Raw genomic sequence first — 18221 nt, forward strand, 5'->3', positions numbered from 1 at the left:
ATATATTAAATTATCCTCAGTTTCCTTCATTAACACAGTTGTCTCCACCCCCTTTTCTTCACACTTTCTCTCATTTTTTCTCTCATGTTATTTTGTTTCTTTTTACATCATCACTTTGTCTTCTTCTTTCTTTCTGTTTTGTTTTCTTTGTTACTTTTTTCTGTTTTCTTTTCTGTCTCTACGTTCCTTTTTAAATATTTTTTTTCCCCTGGTTTATTTATTTATTTATTTATTTACAACCTACAATCTGTGGATTAAATTGAGATTTTTTTTCTTCTTTTATTTTCTTTATTTTTCTTTATTTTATTTTACAATAAAAAATCTAACCAAGAGATGACTTTAAAATAATTAATTTCAAGTTGCTGGTCATAAGAAAAATGCTGCATTTTGTTGTTGGTGGTGTTTCTGTAACAAATGAATTAAAAATAAAAATAAAATGTTGAAATTACCAGTTGAGCCAAATAGAATCCAGAATTCAAATTGAGGGGATGAAATACTGGTAAGCAGGTGGGAAGTGTATGTGCATATTATTTATTTATTTATTTATTTATTTATTTATTTATTTATTTATTTATTCATTTATTCATTTTTTAATTGTTATTTTATTTTATTTTATTTTATTTTATTTTATTTTATTTTGTTTTGTTTTGTTTTATAAAACCCAATTTAATATTCATAATTCCTATTCAATTTAAATAGATTCCTATTAAGGAAATCTTCCATCCTCACTGCAGTATTCCCGGGACAGACTCCGGACCTCTGACCAGGATGAAGTGCTGAAGATTAATGAATGAATGAATAGAAAGTTTTATACACTATAAACAGAAGGCTGTGTTTTGAGTTCTGTCACACTGGTCCCTCCTCCTCCTCCTCCTCCTCTTCCTCCTTGGCATTGTGCAGTTTGTCAGCTTTTCCTCCAGAGGATCTTTCTTTCTCTGTCATTGATTAATTTCTGCAATGAGACTTCACCGGTGATCAAAATATCAGAAGGCGTCAGAAAAAGCCGTAGTAAGTGAAGAGGAAATGCTCTTTCCAGCCCAGACGTCCTCAATCGATCATCGCTTAGCGCTCTGTCAGGGTTATTAATCACACCTCCAGCAGGGGAGGAGCTCCGAGGAACTGCAGGAACTCCGGACAAGTCCCAGCTCACTCCTGAGTTTGTTTATTTATTTATTTATGTAATTATTTATGTATGTATGTATTTATTTGTATTCATTTTTATTCATTTATTTATTCATATATTTATTTTTTTATTTATTTCAGCATTTACATATTTTTATTTGTTTATTAATTCATTCAAAGACAAACAGATTAGTTGAATAAAAAGTAAAATAAAATAAATATTTTTAAGTTTATTGCAAATATCTAAATCTAAAATTCTATTAATAAAGAATATAATTTCTTCAATGAATAGACTATTTATTTATTTATTTATTTATTTATTTATTTATTTATTTATTTATTCGTTTTAGTAAGCACTGATTAACAATCAGGGATCCGGAGTCTGTTCTGGGAATACTGGGAGTGAGACAGGAATTCTTGCTGAATGGGAATTATTTTAAATTTTTGTTGCATTGGATTTTAATAAAGTTATGTTATAGAAAGCAATTTTTTCATAATTGTTGTTGTTTCCCCACATATATGTAACAATTAAAAGAAAACAGCAACAAAAATAGACTTAATGAATATGCAAATACATGTCCCTCCCCCTAGTATATCATTTAATGCCCTCAATTTGCATACTGAAACCTGATTGGCTCAAATGGTACAGATGCTACTTTTGAACTTCAGTTTTTACGAATAAACAAAAAATCACTAGCAATGTTCTTTTTCCAGCATTTTTCTTATCAGGTTAATTTTTTAAGTAATCTCTCTGTGTGTGTTTTTCTTTAAAAAATTATATATATATAATAATATAGTCGATTAGTATTCAGTTAAAGTTTTCTGTCAGTCAAGGGTGTAAAATGGAGCTAAATTTGAGCGATGGAAGAACATTACTGTGTATTAATAATTAAACAAATATCAAGAAGATGTTTAATAATAAATTATGACATCCTCTGAAATAAAAAAGTAAAAAAATGTAGAAATGGAAAAATGAGGGAAAAGTCTTCATCAGAGTGAGTGCAGAACTTCTGAAGCTGATTGATGTACAGAGACTTTAATGAAATGATTATGTAAATATTTGATTTAACCAATCATTAATCTCTGCTGTATTAGCTCTGCCCACACGACCCAAACATATCAGAACCAGCAGTAAAGTAGGTCCATGTCTGAAATGGTTCTGTCCCTCAGCTGCGGTGGGTGACAGGTGGATCAGCGCCTCTTTCCCTGCCTCTCCCTTGAGTCCGATCCCCGAGGTGGGAATGTCGGATTATTCGAGCGTGGACCGGGCGTGATCCGAGTGTTAACACCGGTGTGAGGTTTGTCAATGCAGCAGAGACTCCTCCTCCTTCTCCTCCTCCTCTTCCTCTTCACATTACTCCTGTTTTATAATCATTTCTACTTTTATTTGCTTTAAGAGTAGAAAAAGCACTTAGCGAGCTGTTTGTGCAAAACCACATCGTTAATCTTCATGTCAGCAGGACGGAGGACTTTCAGATGATGAAACAGTCACAGGGAAAAGTGTAATTTGGTAAAAAATACAATTCTGCAGGCATCATTTACATGACAAATGTTTAGTGGAGATTCATGAATGATATTATTATTAGTAGTAGCTGGAGTGGTGTAGTAGTAGAGAGAGAGATTCAATATTATTACACTACATTATTGTTATCTAACTTACTAGAAAGAAATGTTTAAATATAATATAAGTAAAGAATAATCTATCTGTCTGTCTGTTCCTCTGTCTGTCTGTCTCTCCATCTACCTGTCTGTCTGTTACTCTGTCTGTCTGTCTGTCTCTCCATCTACCTGTCTGTCTGTTCCTCTGTCTGTCTGTCTCTCAGTCAACTTCTCTGACTATTCCTCTGTCTGTCTGTCTCTCCATCTACCTGTCTGCCTGTTACTCTGTCTGTCTGTCTGTCTCTCCATCTACCTGTCTGCCTGTTACTCTGTCTGTCTGTCTCTCCATCTACCTGTCTGTCTGTTACTCTGTCTGTCTGTCTGTCTCTCCATCTACCTGTCTGTCTGTTCCTCTGTCTGTCTGTCTCTCCATCTACCTGTCTGTCTGTTCCTCTGTCTGTCTGTCTGTCTCTCCATCTACCTGTCTGTCTGTTCCTCTGTCTGTCTGTCTCTCAGTCAACTTCTCTGACTATTCCTCTGTCTGTATGTCCCACCATCTGTCTGTCTAGCTGTTTTGCTACCGATCTGTCTGTCTATTCCTCTATCTGTCCATAACTCCATCTACCTGTTTGTCTATTTCTGTCTGTCTGTCCCTCAGTCGGCTTCTCTGTCTGTATGTCCCGTCATCTACCCATTTGTCTATTCCCCTGACTGTCTGTCTGCCCCTCTATTTACCTGTCTGTTCATTCATCTGCCTGGCCAATTATCTCTCTATCTGTCTGTTCTTCTGTCTGTCTGTCCCTCAGTGGACTTCTCTGACTAATCCTCTATCTTTATGTCCCACCATCTACCTGTCTGTCTATTCCCCTGTCTGTCTGTCTATCTGTCTGTCACTCTGTCTGTTTCTCCATCTACCTGTCTGTCTGTTCCTCTGTCTTCCTGTCCCTCAGTCGACTTCTCTGACTATTCCCTTTGTCTGTAAGTCCCACCATCTACCTGTCTGTCTATTCCCTTGTCTGTCTGTCAGTCTGTCTCTCTATCTGTCTGTCTGTCTATTTGTCCCTATACTTACCTGTCTGTTTTTTCTTCTGTCTCTCCAATTATCTCTCTGTCTGTTTTTCTGTCTCTCCCTCAGTCTACTTCACTGACTAGTCCTCGGTCTGTATGTCCCATCATCTTCCTGTCTGTCTGTCCCTCAGTATACTTCACTGACTAGTCCTCTGTCTGTCTGTCTCTCCATCTATCTGTCTGTCTATCCCTCTCTCTGTCTGTCCCTCAGTCAACTTCTCTGACTAGTCCTCTGTCTGTCTTGCCATCTACCTGTCTGTCTGTTCCCCTGTCTGTCTGTCTTTATGTCTGTCTGTCTGCCTGCCTATTTCAGTATCTAACTGTCTGTTCATTATTCTGTCTGTCCAATAATCTCTCTGTCTATCTGTTTTTCTGTCTCTCCCTCAGTCAAATTCTCTTACTAGTCCTCTGTCTATATGTCCCACCATCTGTCTGTCTGGCTATTCCCCTGTTAGTCTGTTTCTCTATCTACCTATCTGTCTGTCTGTTCCTCTATTTATCTGTCTATTCTTCTATCTGTCTATAACTTCACCTGTCTGTCTATTCCTCTGTCTGTCTGTCTCTCTGTCTATTCCTCTATCTGTCTGTCTGTATCTTATTTTTTTCCGTTTATTCTTCTGTCTTTCCATTTCTCTATCTACCTGCCTATCTATTCCTCTATCTGTCTGTCTCTCCATCGACCTGTCTGTCTACTCCTCTGTCTGTCTGTCCCAAGACTACTTCTCTGTCTATTTCTCTTTCCGTCTGTTTCTCCACCTACTTCTCTGTCTATTCCTCTCTCTGTCTGCCTGCCCGTCTGACTGTCTGTCTGCCTGTCTTTCCATCCCCATCGCACTCTGTCCTCTTTCTGTCTGTCTCTTCACTTATCTTTCTTTAAAAAAACATAGAGAATTATGACCTTCTTTTCCAAAATATATAATTTCTTTTCTGTATGTGTGTGTGTGTGTGTGTGTGCGCGTGTGTGTGCGTGTTTCTGCACATCCGACTTTGTCCACTAGAGGGCACTCAGTCAGTCAGGTGACACCATAGACACACTTTTGGATCAGCTTACACTCTCCTTCTTCTTCTTCTTCTTCTTCTTCTTATTATTATTATTATTATTGTTGTTGTTGTTGTTGTTGTTGTTGTTGTTATTCTTGTAACATTTTCTTGCATGTATTTTAAAGCTTCAAAGGAGACATACAATGCAGAATGGTGATAGATAGATAGATAGATAGATAGATAGATAGATAGATAGATAGATAGATAGATAGATAGATAGATAGATAGATAGATAGATAGATAGATAGATAGATAGATAGATAGATAGATCAATGTTCAGTGTGTGGTTTTGTCATGTTAAGGAATCCTGTAATGGTCATCACTAATATTAAAATTTTACAAAAGACATTATAGAACAAAAGTGATGATGGTGATGATGATGATGATGTTATATGTACACCTAAGCTCATTAGCATATCATTTGCATATCTGCATATTGAATTCAGTGTGATTAAAGTTGCTTTATTGGGATGAACATTAACACTGCACTGATATGAGACAGTGATGAGAGTGATATAATAAAAGAGATAACCGCATTTTATTCAGAAACTGGAACAATTTTTTAAAAATATTTTTTATTCATTTTTGAATGTTTTATTTATTTTGTAAGTGTTTAATGTCTGACATCCTGCTCCGCCTCTGCAGGTGTAGCTTTATTCATATATTGATTATTTATGTTTATATTTTAGTAATATATTTTCCATTGTACAATGCACAGAAGAACCAGAACACACACACACACATATGCACACACACACATGCACACTCCCTCTCTCTCTCTCTCTCTCTCTCTCTCTCTCTCTCTCACACACACACACTCTCTCTGTCTCTCTCTCTCTCTCTCTCTCTCTCTCTCACACACACACACAGTCTCTCTCTTTCTCTCTCTCCGCTTTTATACAAAAATACAGTTTTAATCCTTTGACAGAAACAAAACAAGCGAGCGTGACGAGAGCTGTGACACCAGTGTGTGTGTGTGTGTGTGTGTGAGAGAGAGAGAGAGAGAGAGAGAGAGAGCCTCCTTAAAACTTGTATATCCCCTGGTGCAAAAGCCTCTCTGAGCTTCAGAGCAAGAGCAGAAGAAAGAGAGAAAGCAGGATGGATGGATAGATAGATGGAGTGAAGCTCAGCCCACCTCACACACTCCTCCTTCTCCTCCTCTTCCTCCTCCTCCTCCTCTTGCACACACACACACACACACACACACATCCACACGCGCACACACAAGCAACACACGCACACAGCGCTCACTCACACACTCGCACGCTCAGCTCGCAGCAGCCTGCCGGAGCTCCCGACACGTGCACACACATCTCTAGCAGTCCGCACTCCTCCATTATCCTGCTTCATTCTCTTTTCTCCCAAACACACACGCAGGAACACACACACGCTCTATCTCTCTATCTCTCTCTCTCCCCTTCTCTGTCTGTCTCTCTCTCACACATACACACACACAGAAAGCGATGAGGCTTTATTTCTGAAGCAGCCCTCGACAGAGGAGACGTGGCAGCCGGATCGGGTAAGTGGCATTTAGCGTGAACAGGTGCATGAACGAACGCAGTGTGTGTGTGTGTGTGTGTGTGTGTGTGTGTATGTGTGTATGTGTGTGTGTGATTCAGCTGCATGTTATATGTTTGAGTCTGTGATCGATTGATCAGAGATAGAAACAGACGGACAGCTCGAGCATCAGGTCTCACGACAGATTCATCCATGATTTATCAACTGGCTTGAATTCCACTCATTCATCATCTTCATCATCATCGTCATCATCCTCATCATCATCAGTTTGATTTCAGTTACTTGTGTAAAAGTAAAGCTGTATGTCGTGACCTTAGAACTGAGTCGTCTCTGTGTGAAGAATTGAGAGTAAATAAATTCCTGAGTGCTGCCTAATTTTTGCTGCATAGGAGATTTGTTAGGGTTTTTTTTTCTTCTTCCCCAGATGGGGAGCTGTCCGTCCCTTATGGTGCTGAAATCAAATCCGTCTCTCTCTCTCTCTCTCTCTCTCTCTCTCTCTCGGTTCTTTTTTGTTATTGGAAATGAACTCCATATTGTGAAATGAACTTCATATGCATTTCATTCACTTTTTTCCAGTAAAAAAAAAAAATCCCTCCATCTTTTGTGGAGATTATATTTTTTCTTTTCTCATGGCAAGTAAGCTGCTGGATAATTCCGACAATGATGATAACTTCATGTACACATTCAGATTCACTCAATATCTCCAATTTTCTTTAAAAAAGGATAAAAAGCCCCTAAGCTGTAAAGAACCATGGCTGGGTTCTGACATGGGTTCCATCCTCGTTCCAGTCTCGATTTGCTCAGCGCTCTTGTACAATAAGACATTGCGTTATTGACACACATCCAACCTTCCTGCTCGCTCCATCCTGCATCAGGGGGGTTTTAAGTATGTGTTGTTATTTAATGGTCATTTTTTTATCCTTCTTCTTCAGCCAGAGCTTTGTAGGCTGCAGATGATTTTCGATCAGGGTGAATTTAAGTCGCATACATCATATCGATTGCTGAGACGCTCATGCCTTAATTAAAATATCACATTTTAGAGCACAGCCTAATAGAGTGTTTGACAGCTGAAGAGTCGGTGTGGCTGCTGGTTCAGATTCCTGCGGCCATTAATAAACCAGGAAAGCAGGGGAAGCCCGTGAGAGAGAGATGTTTTATGGGATTGAAAGGACATTTATTACTGGGATTGTATTTAAAATCTTGGCTTGGACAAGGACATTTACAGAAGGACAACTTGTTACTAGGACAATAAAAAGACATTTTTTTGTTTGATGTATTAATTACACACACACACACAGAAAAAATATGTAATTTTCAAAAATGATCTCTAAACCATGATGAACAACCAAAAGAAACCTTTCTTTCTTCCAAAATATAGAAGCTAATAATTATTTCCCATCTCCATTTTTCCCTCCTTCACAGGAGACTGACACTTGATGGATTACGTTTTTTTCCACGCTCAGGAGGTGAACCGCAGCTTTTCCGTGACACCATGAACCCGAGCTTCGGGACACGGGGACGGAAAGAGTAACGAGTTGGAAGAACTGGAGTACAAGAATAAGAAAGGAGAGATCTAGAAAAGCTGGACTGTGAAGATGCCGAAACGGAGAGAGGAGATGCAGAGAGACGTGTGGACTCGGATCATGCTGGCGTGGATTATGTGTGTATGCTTCGGCTCCTCGGCGCCGTTTGTCGACCAGTCGCGAAGTTTAGAAACCAGGCCGAGTTCAGAAAGCGAGACTTCTCAGCCGGAAGGACGAGGCGTCCTCCATCGGGCCAAAAGGGGATGGGTTTGGAATCAAATGTTCGTGCTGGAGGAATTCTCTGGACCTGATCCGATCCTCGTTGGCAGGGTGAGTGGTTTCGTTCTCAGCTGGATCTCGAGCTTGCTTATCACGTAGAAAAAAAAGTTAATTTTTGCTTTCGGAATGTTTGTGCGGTCGGACTACTTGGGAATGAAGTGGTAAAAAAAAAATCTAGCATGGAATTCTCCAAAGATAGATTAGAGCTTCATGAAGGAATTAGACTCAAGACTCAAGACGGTTTATTGACACTTTCACCAAATGTGCTTTTGTGCGCAAACTCTTGCATATTTTGGTGTAGAAGATGGAGGAGGAGGTTACAGCTGAGAGGGAATGATATTGAATAGAAATTTGGCAAAGGGTGAGGCAGGAATTTGGACCTAATTTGATGGGATGTTGTGGGGAATCATCTGGGGCTCAGTGTGGATTTTATTCACATTATTTATGGATTGTTTAAACAGCTTATCTTTAGGTCTATGGTCCAGATCGGTGAAGGACTTTGGTTTGGAAGTGCATCAAGGTGAAAGTTTTGAATCAGGGACACCATAAGGGGGCGCTGTGAATCATTCAGGAGCCCTGGAGCTGAACAGAACATGTGTGTGTGTGTGTGTGTGTGTGTGTTGGTGTGCTGCAGGATCTCTGGTGTGGTAGATTTTTTCAGCTAGAGATAGATATCTGGCACGTCCCTCACCAGGGACTCACAGTAGAGTGAGAGGTCTTGGGGTAAATGATGTGTGTGTGTGTGTGTGTGTGTTGTGGTCATGAGTTTCCTGCTCGGTGCTCGTTAGATGCCTTCACTTCACTTCATCTCTTTATTTGAGACATGAGGATGGAGCTTTAGCCTTTAGCGCAGGTTTAGGAGAAGAAAGTGAGCAAGGTGGCATCGATCTCAGGGAAAGTCAGAGTGCAGAAAACAACAAAATCACAACAAATTCCCCTTCAACCTTTATTTGTTTTTATTTTAAGGAAATGCAATCTTTTTCTTTCATGACGTGAATTGTTATACTTTTTTTTTACTTTTCTGTTTCTTCCTTTTGTATTCCATTTCCAGTTTTTTTTATTCTTCCCCCATTTTCCTCACTCAGCTTCCTCTTCCCTTTCCTTTATTCATTCTATCATTTTTTTCAATAAAACTTTCCTTTCTCTTATATTTTTTTGTCTATGCTAATGCAAGCTCTTTTTTTGTTCAAATTTTTCCTGTACAGTTCCTTACCTTAAATTTTCTTTTTCTTATAATTTCTTTTCATTTATTTATTTATTTATTTATTTATTTATTTATTTAACATTTTGGTCACTGTTTTAACTTTCTCCCACTTTCTTTTTTTAACCCTTAATCTTTATTTTAACTTTCAGATTTTTTTAAAACTATACAGTTCCAGTGTAATATTTATTTATTTATTTATTTATTTTTAATTGAATGAGATTAAATTGAGAAATCTGTGTTGTTCCTCAGTTCTCCCTTTTGAGGAACCTTTAATCATTTTCTGATTTTTTTTTTCCCCCTTATTATCAAGTATTATAGTAAACTATAGTGAACTTTTGTAGGAAACAAAGAGCCCATGACAAACCCTAGAACCTTATGAAGAACGCTATAGAGAGCTCTAGTCCTAAACCAGATGCCAAACCTCCTCTTACCGTAAATCAGTGCTCTCCACTCTCCCTAGCGAACTAGCGCACTAGCTACAGCTTTATTCATCAACCGGAGCAACAACAATCCTACAATTCTACGTTTAAATCTATGAAGACGAGGCAGTGTTAGTGTTGCGTTATCCATCAGGCGGAGTTTAGACGGTGACATACTGCGTTTTGCCAGTGGATCGTTTAGCTTAGTGCACTTCGGGGGCCGTAGTGCTGATTGAGGTTTCGTCCTCAACCTCAGCGAGGTGGAAAACGCTCTCCGAGCCGAGGTTTGGCAGCAGATCAGCTAATTACTCTCTCTCTCTCTCTCTCTCTCTCTCTCTCTCTCTCTGTCAGCCTTTAATGCCACACGAGCATGTGAAGTAAATACAAGCTTTACACTTATGCTTTTTTTCCTCCCCACATCACAGGGACACAATAAAACGTCCTTAGGCGGCGTATCAATTTTTCACGAGCAGCAATTAAAAGGCCTTTTTGAATGGATCGTTGCTTCTTTTGATCAGCAGAAATAAATAAACAAATGCAATAAGCACACGCTCGATCTCCGAGGTGAATTAAGCAGATGCTTTTCTGGCTAATTCTGCTGTCCTAATGCGAGTCTCTCTGCGTGAGTGTGATGGAAAAGACCACAGAAAGCTCAATACGTGATAAATATTTCTTTCTCTGACTCCGTTAATGTCATGACGGTTTTTGTGCCAGAAAATGTGCTGGGTTTAAGGCGGGATAATTGAGCGATTTGGATTCTTGGTGCGCTGCAGTGGATACTGAGTGCCATTTTTATATTGCTGGGGTTTTATTTATTTATTTATTTTGTATTTCTTCTGTGCAAGGTTAAGTGCTGGTGAAGGAGCTTTCTTGCGGAGAGCAGATAAGTGACACATCGCACTGAGATAGGAAGTCGTGGCATGGCAGAGGAGATTGAAAGCCTTTCTGCTCCTCCATGATCTCTCTCTCTCTCTCCCTCTCACTCACTCCTAATGTCTCCTTTCTTCCTTCATCATGTTAGATTCGCACTCAGAATTTCCTCCTGCTCTCTGTCTCACAAATTAAAAAAATGAATCAAGTCATATATGTGTGTGTGTGTGTGATGGGGTGGGGTGGGTATCTAGTTTGTCCTTGTGAGGATAGTAATAGAAAATGATTTTGACCTTGTAGGGATACGACGTTGGACCCTGTGATGAGAAGATGAGATGAAGAACGTTTTTCATTTTTACGTTTAAACCGTGATTCTAAAGATGAGATCCCGAGCTTCTGAGGTTTATTCAGGGTCAGAATTTGTGTCAGTTAGGTTGAAGTTAACGTTTTATTGAGGTGAAGGAGGTTAGAGATCCTGTTATTAAAGTAAAAGGTTACAGAGTTATTGTTGAAGGTCTAATTCAGTCAGTTTGGGTCACTGAGGTTAAAGTTACCAGAGTTACATTAACTTTAGTTCTCAGTTAACCTCACTGGGGTAGTGCTAATGAGGGGAAAGTAAGGTTTAAGGTTAAACTTGGAGGGTTTTAAGGTTAAAGTCTTAACAATGTGACAGTTAAAGTTACTGAGTGTAGAATTAGTGGATTTGGTGTAGAAGAAGATTAAGGTTACAGTTATGGAGTAAAAGTTATTGTTTATGATGGTAGATTTGGTGCTAGGTGTTATCGAGGTTGAAGATGATGTAATTGAGGTTAAATTAGGTGTTAGTGAGGTTAAATACATTGAGGTTAAATTAGGTGTCATTAAGGTTAAGGATGATGTAACTGAGACCCTAACCTAACCCTAAATTGGTGTCAGTGAGGTTAAGGTTGATGTCATTCAGGTTAAATTAGGTGTCATTGAGGTTAAAGTTGATGTCATTGAGGTTAAAGTTGATGTCATTGAGGTTAAATTTAATGTAAATGAGGTTAAAGTTGGTGTCATTGAGGTTAAAATTAATGTAAATGAGGTTAAAGTTGGTGTCATTGAGGTTAAAGTTGATGTCATTCAGGGTAAAGTTGATGTCATTGAGGTAGTTGGTGTCACTGAGGTTAAATTTAATGTAACTGAGGTTAAATTGGTGTCTTTGAGGTTAAAGTTAGAGTCATTGAGGTTAAAGTTGGTGTCATTCAGGGTAAAGTTGATGTCATTGAGGTTAAATTTAATGTAAATGAGGTTAAATTGATGTCACTGAGGTTAAAGTTAGAGTCCAAGTTTCTGAGGTTAATGTTAGCACTAACCCAGTAAAGGTTATGGTTTCTGTAACTGAAGTTCCTGTGGTTATGATCAGGTATTTTAGGGTTAATGTTAAAGTTGTTGTGTTATTCAGGTTAAAGTTAATGTTAAGGTCTGATGAGAACAGGGTTAATTTTAGAATTTAATAAACACAGCACTTTAACAGTCAAATAAAACCCAGTATTAATACTCTATAAAATGAGGAGCACAAGCCTGTGTGTGTGTGTGTGTGCATGCCTGCGTGTGCTTCAAATAGCTCATATGAATCAGCATCTTCATTTATTTATTTATTTATTTATTTATTTATTTATTTATTTATTTATTTATTTATTTAGATTTCCACTCTACTTCCTCCTGGCTGTGTGTTGATTACGGAAGATCCTCTGGCCGAGATTACACCCGCTCTGTCCTTTAGCTTTGCTGAGGTTTAATTATGCACAGAGCTTCTGTTCTGTCAGTGTGTGAGTGTGTGTGTGTGAGTGTGTGTGTGTGAGCTTCCCTTCAGCACCAACTGGCTGTCAGAGAGAACAGTTAGTATAAATGTGGAATCAGGGATGGCAACGACGGAAAAGAGAGAGAGAGAGAGAGAGAGAGAGAGAGAGAGAGAGAGAGAGAGGCAGAATGACGGCTGAGGGATAAATAGGGGAGCGGAAAGGCGGGAAAAAAGGTGGAAAAATGAAAAAAGACAAGAAGAAACAGAATGGTAGAAGGGTGTGTGTGTGGGGGGGGGGGGGGGCTGTAGGGGGCAGAGAGGCAAAAAAAGAGTGAAAAAAGGGAGGGGAGATATAGAGATACCATTCTGTCTTCTCCTTCTCAGCTGGAATCAATGAAAGTGCAACTCAGCATGTGCGTGTGTGTGTGTGTGTGTGTGTGTGTGAGTGTGTGTGTGAGTGTATGTGTGTGTGTGTGTGTGTGTGTGTGTGTAAGATAGAGACAGGTCTGAACACACACAGCGTTTACACTTTAACACCAAATACCTACATGAAAAATTCCATCACACAGGAAATCATTGCAGCAGATATAAATATTCATTTTAATTTAGAACCCTGATGATGCAATGATGTCATGAATATTAATTAGGGTCACATGATCCATCCATCCTCCCTCTCTCCCTCTCTCTCTCTCTGATCATTATGTACAATATGAGGTTGATTTGAAGTTTCATCAGTTTCTTCATCAATGCTGCTGATTTCTAAGACGTTTTAACACAGCTGGATGAAAAAAAGCCTTCCAGATCTCATTTACATATTTAAATATTATTCAAAAATAATTTTAAGAACAATATTTACATATCCAAATGTTTATTATCCTAGGATCTATTTTTAGTCCATAAACCTCCTCTTGTCCAGACTGAATTTTTTTTTGCCTAAATGACTCATCAGGCTTGATATGAAAAGAGATAATGATCTTTATAGAACTTTATTAAATAATGCGTCTTATAAATAATTTAAAAATATGGAAGAATAATGTTTTCTGCATGTTATTTTCCAGATATTATTATTATTATTATTATTATTATTATTATTATTATTATTATTTATTAATAATTTATAAAATATTTATTTCATTAATATTATTTTTATTGGGGTTTTCTCTCTTTTATCTAGTTGAATCTGAAAAGTTTTATTAAAAAATATTAAATAAAGCTACATAATACCAGCACCAAGAAAAATTACATAAAATATCTTAATTAAATAAATCTTGATATCAGAATTAAATAAAATTACAATAAAATACAACTAATTGAAATAATAATTGAAAACAAAATAAAAAAAATATTTTGTCATTTTTTAAAACACTTCCTCTGTATGAAAAACAAGCGACACTGTTCTCACCTTTTGTAGATCATGTGATACGACCACACAGGTCCTGATATAAAACATGTGGGAACTTGATAGCTTTCACATTTCATTATTCAAATGAGAATATTTTGTGTTTGCCTTAATAAATATGCAAATGAAGGTGTATCTACTTAAAATAGAGGGCAGAGCCAACAGAAAACAATGATTATCACCTGCAGTGTGATTTACTGAGACCTGAAAGTCATTTCAGCAAACTGAGATTGCGTCTGAAATAAATACATCCAAAGGGCAGGTCAGAAAAATGAAAGAAACTTTTTTCTGCCATTTAAAGATAATAAATAATAATTAAAAAAAAAAGATTACAAAAAAATACCATAGTACTATACTATTAATATACTATAATACTATATATTATAGTAGAGTTTTTTCAGAATAAATTAAAACATTAAAATTAATATCACTGTAGTGAAGGTGGCTAAAATAAATAAATAAATGTGATTTTGTTCCTTTTTTCATATTATATTTTGGCAAGTTTTAGTTTTAATTATTAACCAAAACAAATAACCGTGTAAATTTAATACTGTTAGCATTTTAGGTTACGATCTTGCTCGCTAATTCGCTCATTTTTGCCTTAAAAACATACAAAAGTCTTATTTCACATTAAATATTTTGCATTTCCAATTTAAATGTAACTCACAGGCATGTAGCTTGACCTGATGTTCACTTTTTTATGATTAGCTGATTAGCATAACATGCAACAAGCCATTTAGACAAAAAAATCTTTTTTTTTCTTGTTGTTTTGTTCCTAAATTGTGAAAGCTCTGATCATCAGGGAAAAAAGATGTCATGACTTTATCTTTCTATCATCTTTGTTCCCTCCATCGGCGTCTTTCACATTCCATAATGACGGCGGATTATAAAGCGCTAACGGTTTTATTCTGGAATAAATAATCAAAAGCGAGCGAAGGGGGCGGAGCAAATCGTTATCTCCACACGGCGAGGATGCAGTAAATACGGGTCTGTTTACATGGTGGGTTTGATTGTGGGAAACGGGAAATGTCAGCGAGATTGTTTTGCTCGCACTCTTTTATTTTCTCCTCTTCTGGCTGTAATTTGGCGTAATGCAGGATCAGAATGGATAATTGTGGAGCGTGTTCTTCTCGTGTCTCTGCAGACGTATCCTACACAAAAGAGGGGCTTCTTATGCGTTTATCTTAGATGGGAATTTTACGTTTTTGTCACAGAGAGTATTGATAACAAGCTATTAATATTCAGCAGGCCGGGGCGATGTCATGGGATCTCGGCGCCTGTCGCTTTCAACGAGAGAAAGTGACTTTGATTATTTATTCAGCAAAGAAAATGGATGTGTCTTTAAACAACGTTTCCCTTTGGTGCCTCCAACAAGCTGCCTGACAACACAAGATGGATAATGTGCTCGGCTTATAATAGCATGAGCCGCACTATAGATTTTTCTCCCTTTTCTTTTCCCTGAAACTAAGGTGTGATGGTCTTTTCAGGTGGAGAAATCGTGTTAGCTCTCGAACTCGGCGGCTGATGAATGTGTCTCGCGTTTAGAGCTGATGAGAGAACCGAGAGCGAGGTCCGAGTCAGAGTCACTCAGAACTTTGTTTTGTGCAATAAACAATTGCTTTAATAGAAAAGTCTTTTAAGTAAGGAATCAAACGGTCAGTGTAACGCTGTTAGAGGATAAACAATCCATTGGACTTACTGTTAGCAGCTGAAGTATTTTATTCCTCCTACAGCACTGAATGTTTTTCTTATTTTTAGGATCATCATCATACTGTTTCTAAAATTCCCATTTAAAATTGAAATGAAAAATAAAATAAAAAATAAATAAAACATTAAAATTTAATTCTGGATTTTTGTAAAATCTTTGCTGTTAAAATCTCTATATAAATAAAGTTGAATTGAAATGTGTTAATCTTTTATGTGTTTATAGTTTCATTTAATGTTGTGCAATATCAAGCCACTTCCTTTCACCAGCATCTCTTGAGATTTATTCATTCACTTACCAATTTATCCAGGTCAGGGTCAGGGTGGATCTGGAGTATATCTCAGGAACACTGGGAATTATGCAGGAATCCACCCAGGATGAGACAGCAGTCCTTTGCAGGGCTCTATGGACAATTTCAAAATTCTAAAACTCTAACTTTTACGTACATTTCTGGCATTTTCCGTTATCCAGAGCGACTTACACTTTATCTCATTCTATACAACTAAACAACTGAGGGTTAAGGGCCTTACTCAAGGGCCCAGCCGTGGCAGCCAGCTTGGTGGACCTGGTATTCAATTCAATTTTATCTGTATCACACGTTTAACAATGAACATTGTCTCAAAGCAGCTTTACAGAACATAAGAAACATAGTACAAAAGTCCTAGATGTTAGACAAAATCATTCCTAGTGAACAAGCCTGAGGTGACTGTGGCAAGGAAAAACTCCCTTAGATGGTATGAGGAAGAAACCTTGAGAGGAACCAGACTCAAAAGAGAACCCATCCTCATCTGGGTGACACCGGAGAGTGTGATTATAAATTATTATGAACACCTTCAGATGAGTAGTCCAATTCCTTAACCACTGAGCTACCACATCCCTTTATTTGTATATTCCTTTTAACAACAGATGTCATCATAAAGCAGCTTTACAGGAAAATATAACTTATAAATGTATAAATTTATTCCTAATGAAAGAGCCAGAGGTGAGGGTGGTAAGGAAAAACTCCCTGAGACGACATGAGGAAGAAACCTGGAGAGGAACCAAACAGGAACCTCATCTAAGTGACACCCGAGAGTGTAAATATAAATCATTTCTCTTTGAGAACTGTTTGTCTATATGGTCAAACAGTGCAGTTGTATAAGCAGGACATTCATGCCTAGTGGCAATTTATCTTAGCCAGTCGACACACTGCCCACAAACCAGCAGAACCTGGAAGAAACCCACACGGACTTGGGGAGAACATGAATAGAAAGTCCACTGCATTGAACCGATGACCCTGGAGCTGTGAGGCAGCCATGCAACCTGCTGCACCGTCATGACCCTTCTCTTAAAGTTACAAAGAGAGAGAGAAAAACACAGCTTGTTCTATTAGCAAAAAAAAAATAACCGAACATAAACTCCACTGTCCTGAAAATGTCAGAAAGTTACAGCTTCACCTCTGACTGGTCCAAAGCGCTGACACTGGAGACTCCTTCCATAACCGGAGTCAAACCTCTCTGTGAAGGAGGGAACGGTGACGTGTTAGATTTATATATAAACCTGCGAGATTAGCTGCGCTACTGTCAGTGCTGCTGGGAAGAGAAATCAACAGAACTGTGGTAAAGGGAAATATATATATATATATATAAATTAAAACATTAAAATAATAATTAAATAATGAAACTAAATAAATAATAATATAAACAAAAATAATTAAATAAAATAAAAAAAATAAAAAACTTAAAAAAATTCATTTTGCAGAAATATATAAATATGTATATAAGCCACAATGAGGTCCTGGTAAGCATTAAATAAAAACATAAAATTAAATAAAATTAAAAAACAAGATTTTATTTTTCGTCATTAGCACATAAACAGATCCAAAAGAGAAAGGGAAATAAATTCATAATAAATTCTTTCTTGTTTGCAGCTGATAACAAATTCAGCACAAAAAAAGAAGAAGAAATAAATCTTGGAAATAATTTGGCTTTAAAATGAATCAGATTTTATATCTGCAGCACTTTTGATATGTTTATTAGGATGTTGTGCAGAAGCGTAATTAGCTTGGCCACCCAAGCAGCTCCATGGCATCTTCCTTACATTCTCATTTCAATCCTACAACTTAACCTTGAAATATTCATTATGTTATTATTAATTACATCGCCATATTAAATATGGATTACTTTCCTATCAAATATTAATTAGCAGCACTCCGTCATTCGCTAATGAAAGCCTGAGTGGATTAGTTTCCTGGAGTTGTGCAGAAACTGGATAGAAATCGGATGTTTGCACTGCATTAAGAGCTGCGCGAGTGCTGCGTCTGGGTGGCTTTCGTCATGCGAGGGATGAGCGAGCAGCAGTCGCAGATCTCAGCTGATTTCTCTGGTATCCTATAGCTGAAAGGAGACAGACAGGCAGGCTGATGTTAAAGATATAGGAATATTCCACTTCTCTGTCTGTTTCATGTTAACCAGCAGCAGCATGTCAGTTTTGCTCTGTTGCTCTGCTGAAATGCTGTTGGATTTTTTTAGAGGACAAACACAAAAAAGAGAGAGAGAGATAGAAAAAAAAAAAAAAGACACCGACATGGTGCTGCGATCCTATCCTTGTTTTTTTTCTTCCCTGCTTCAGCTCGGGCAACATCACACACAGCGATTTGAGAGAGTGTTTTATTTAACGCTGTTAAGTTATGAATGTTGGATGTTCTACTTGTTTCTCTCTTTCTTTTTA

General features: G+C 37.6%; 1 protein-coding gene across 1 annotated transcript in view; it reads left to right on the forward strand.

Annotated features, from left to right (window-relative positions):
• Nucleotides 1–6017: 6017 nt before the first annotated feature.
• Nucleotides 6018–18221, forward strand: part of cdh8 (cadherin 8) — a 126637-nt gene continuing 114433 nt past the window's right edge. The window contains exons 1-2 of the mRNA XM_058382401.1: nt 6018–6349; nt 7771–8201. Of these exons, the coding sequence (XP_058238384.1) occupies nt 7944–8201 (258 nt within the window). The 5' untranslated portion in view covers nt 6018–6349; nt 7771–7943. The remainder of the gene's footprint in view (nt 6350–7770; nt 8202–18221) is intronic.

Source organism: Hemibagrus wyckioides, linkage group LG27, assembly GCF_019097595.1.
Source record: "Hemibagrus wyckioides isolate EC202008001 linkage group LG27, SWU_Hwy_1.0, whole genome shotgun sequence".
NCBI classification, from domain to species: domain Eukaryota; kingdom Metazoa; phylum Chordata; class Actinopteri; order Siluriformes; family Bagridae; genus Hemibagrus; species Hemibagrus wyckioides.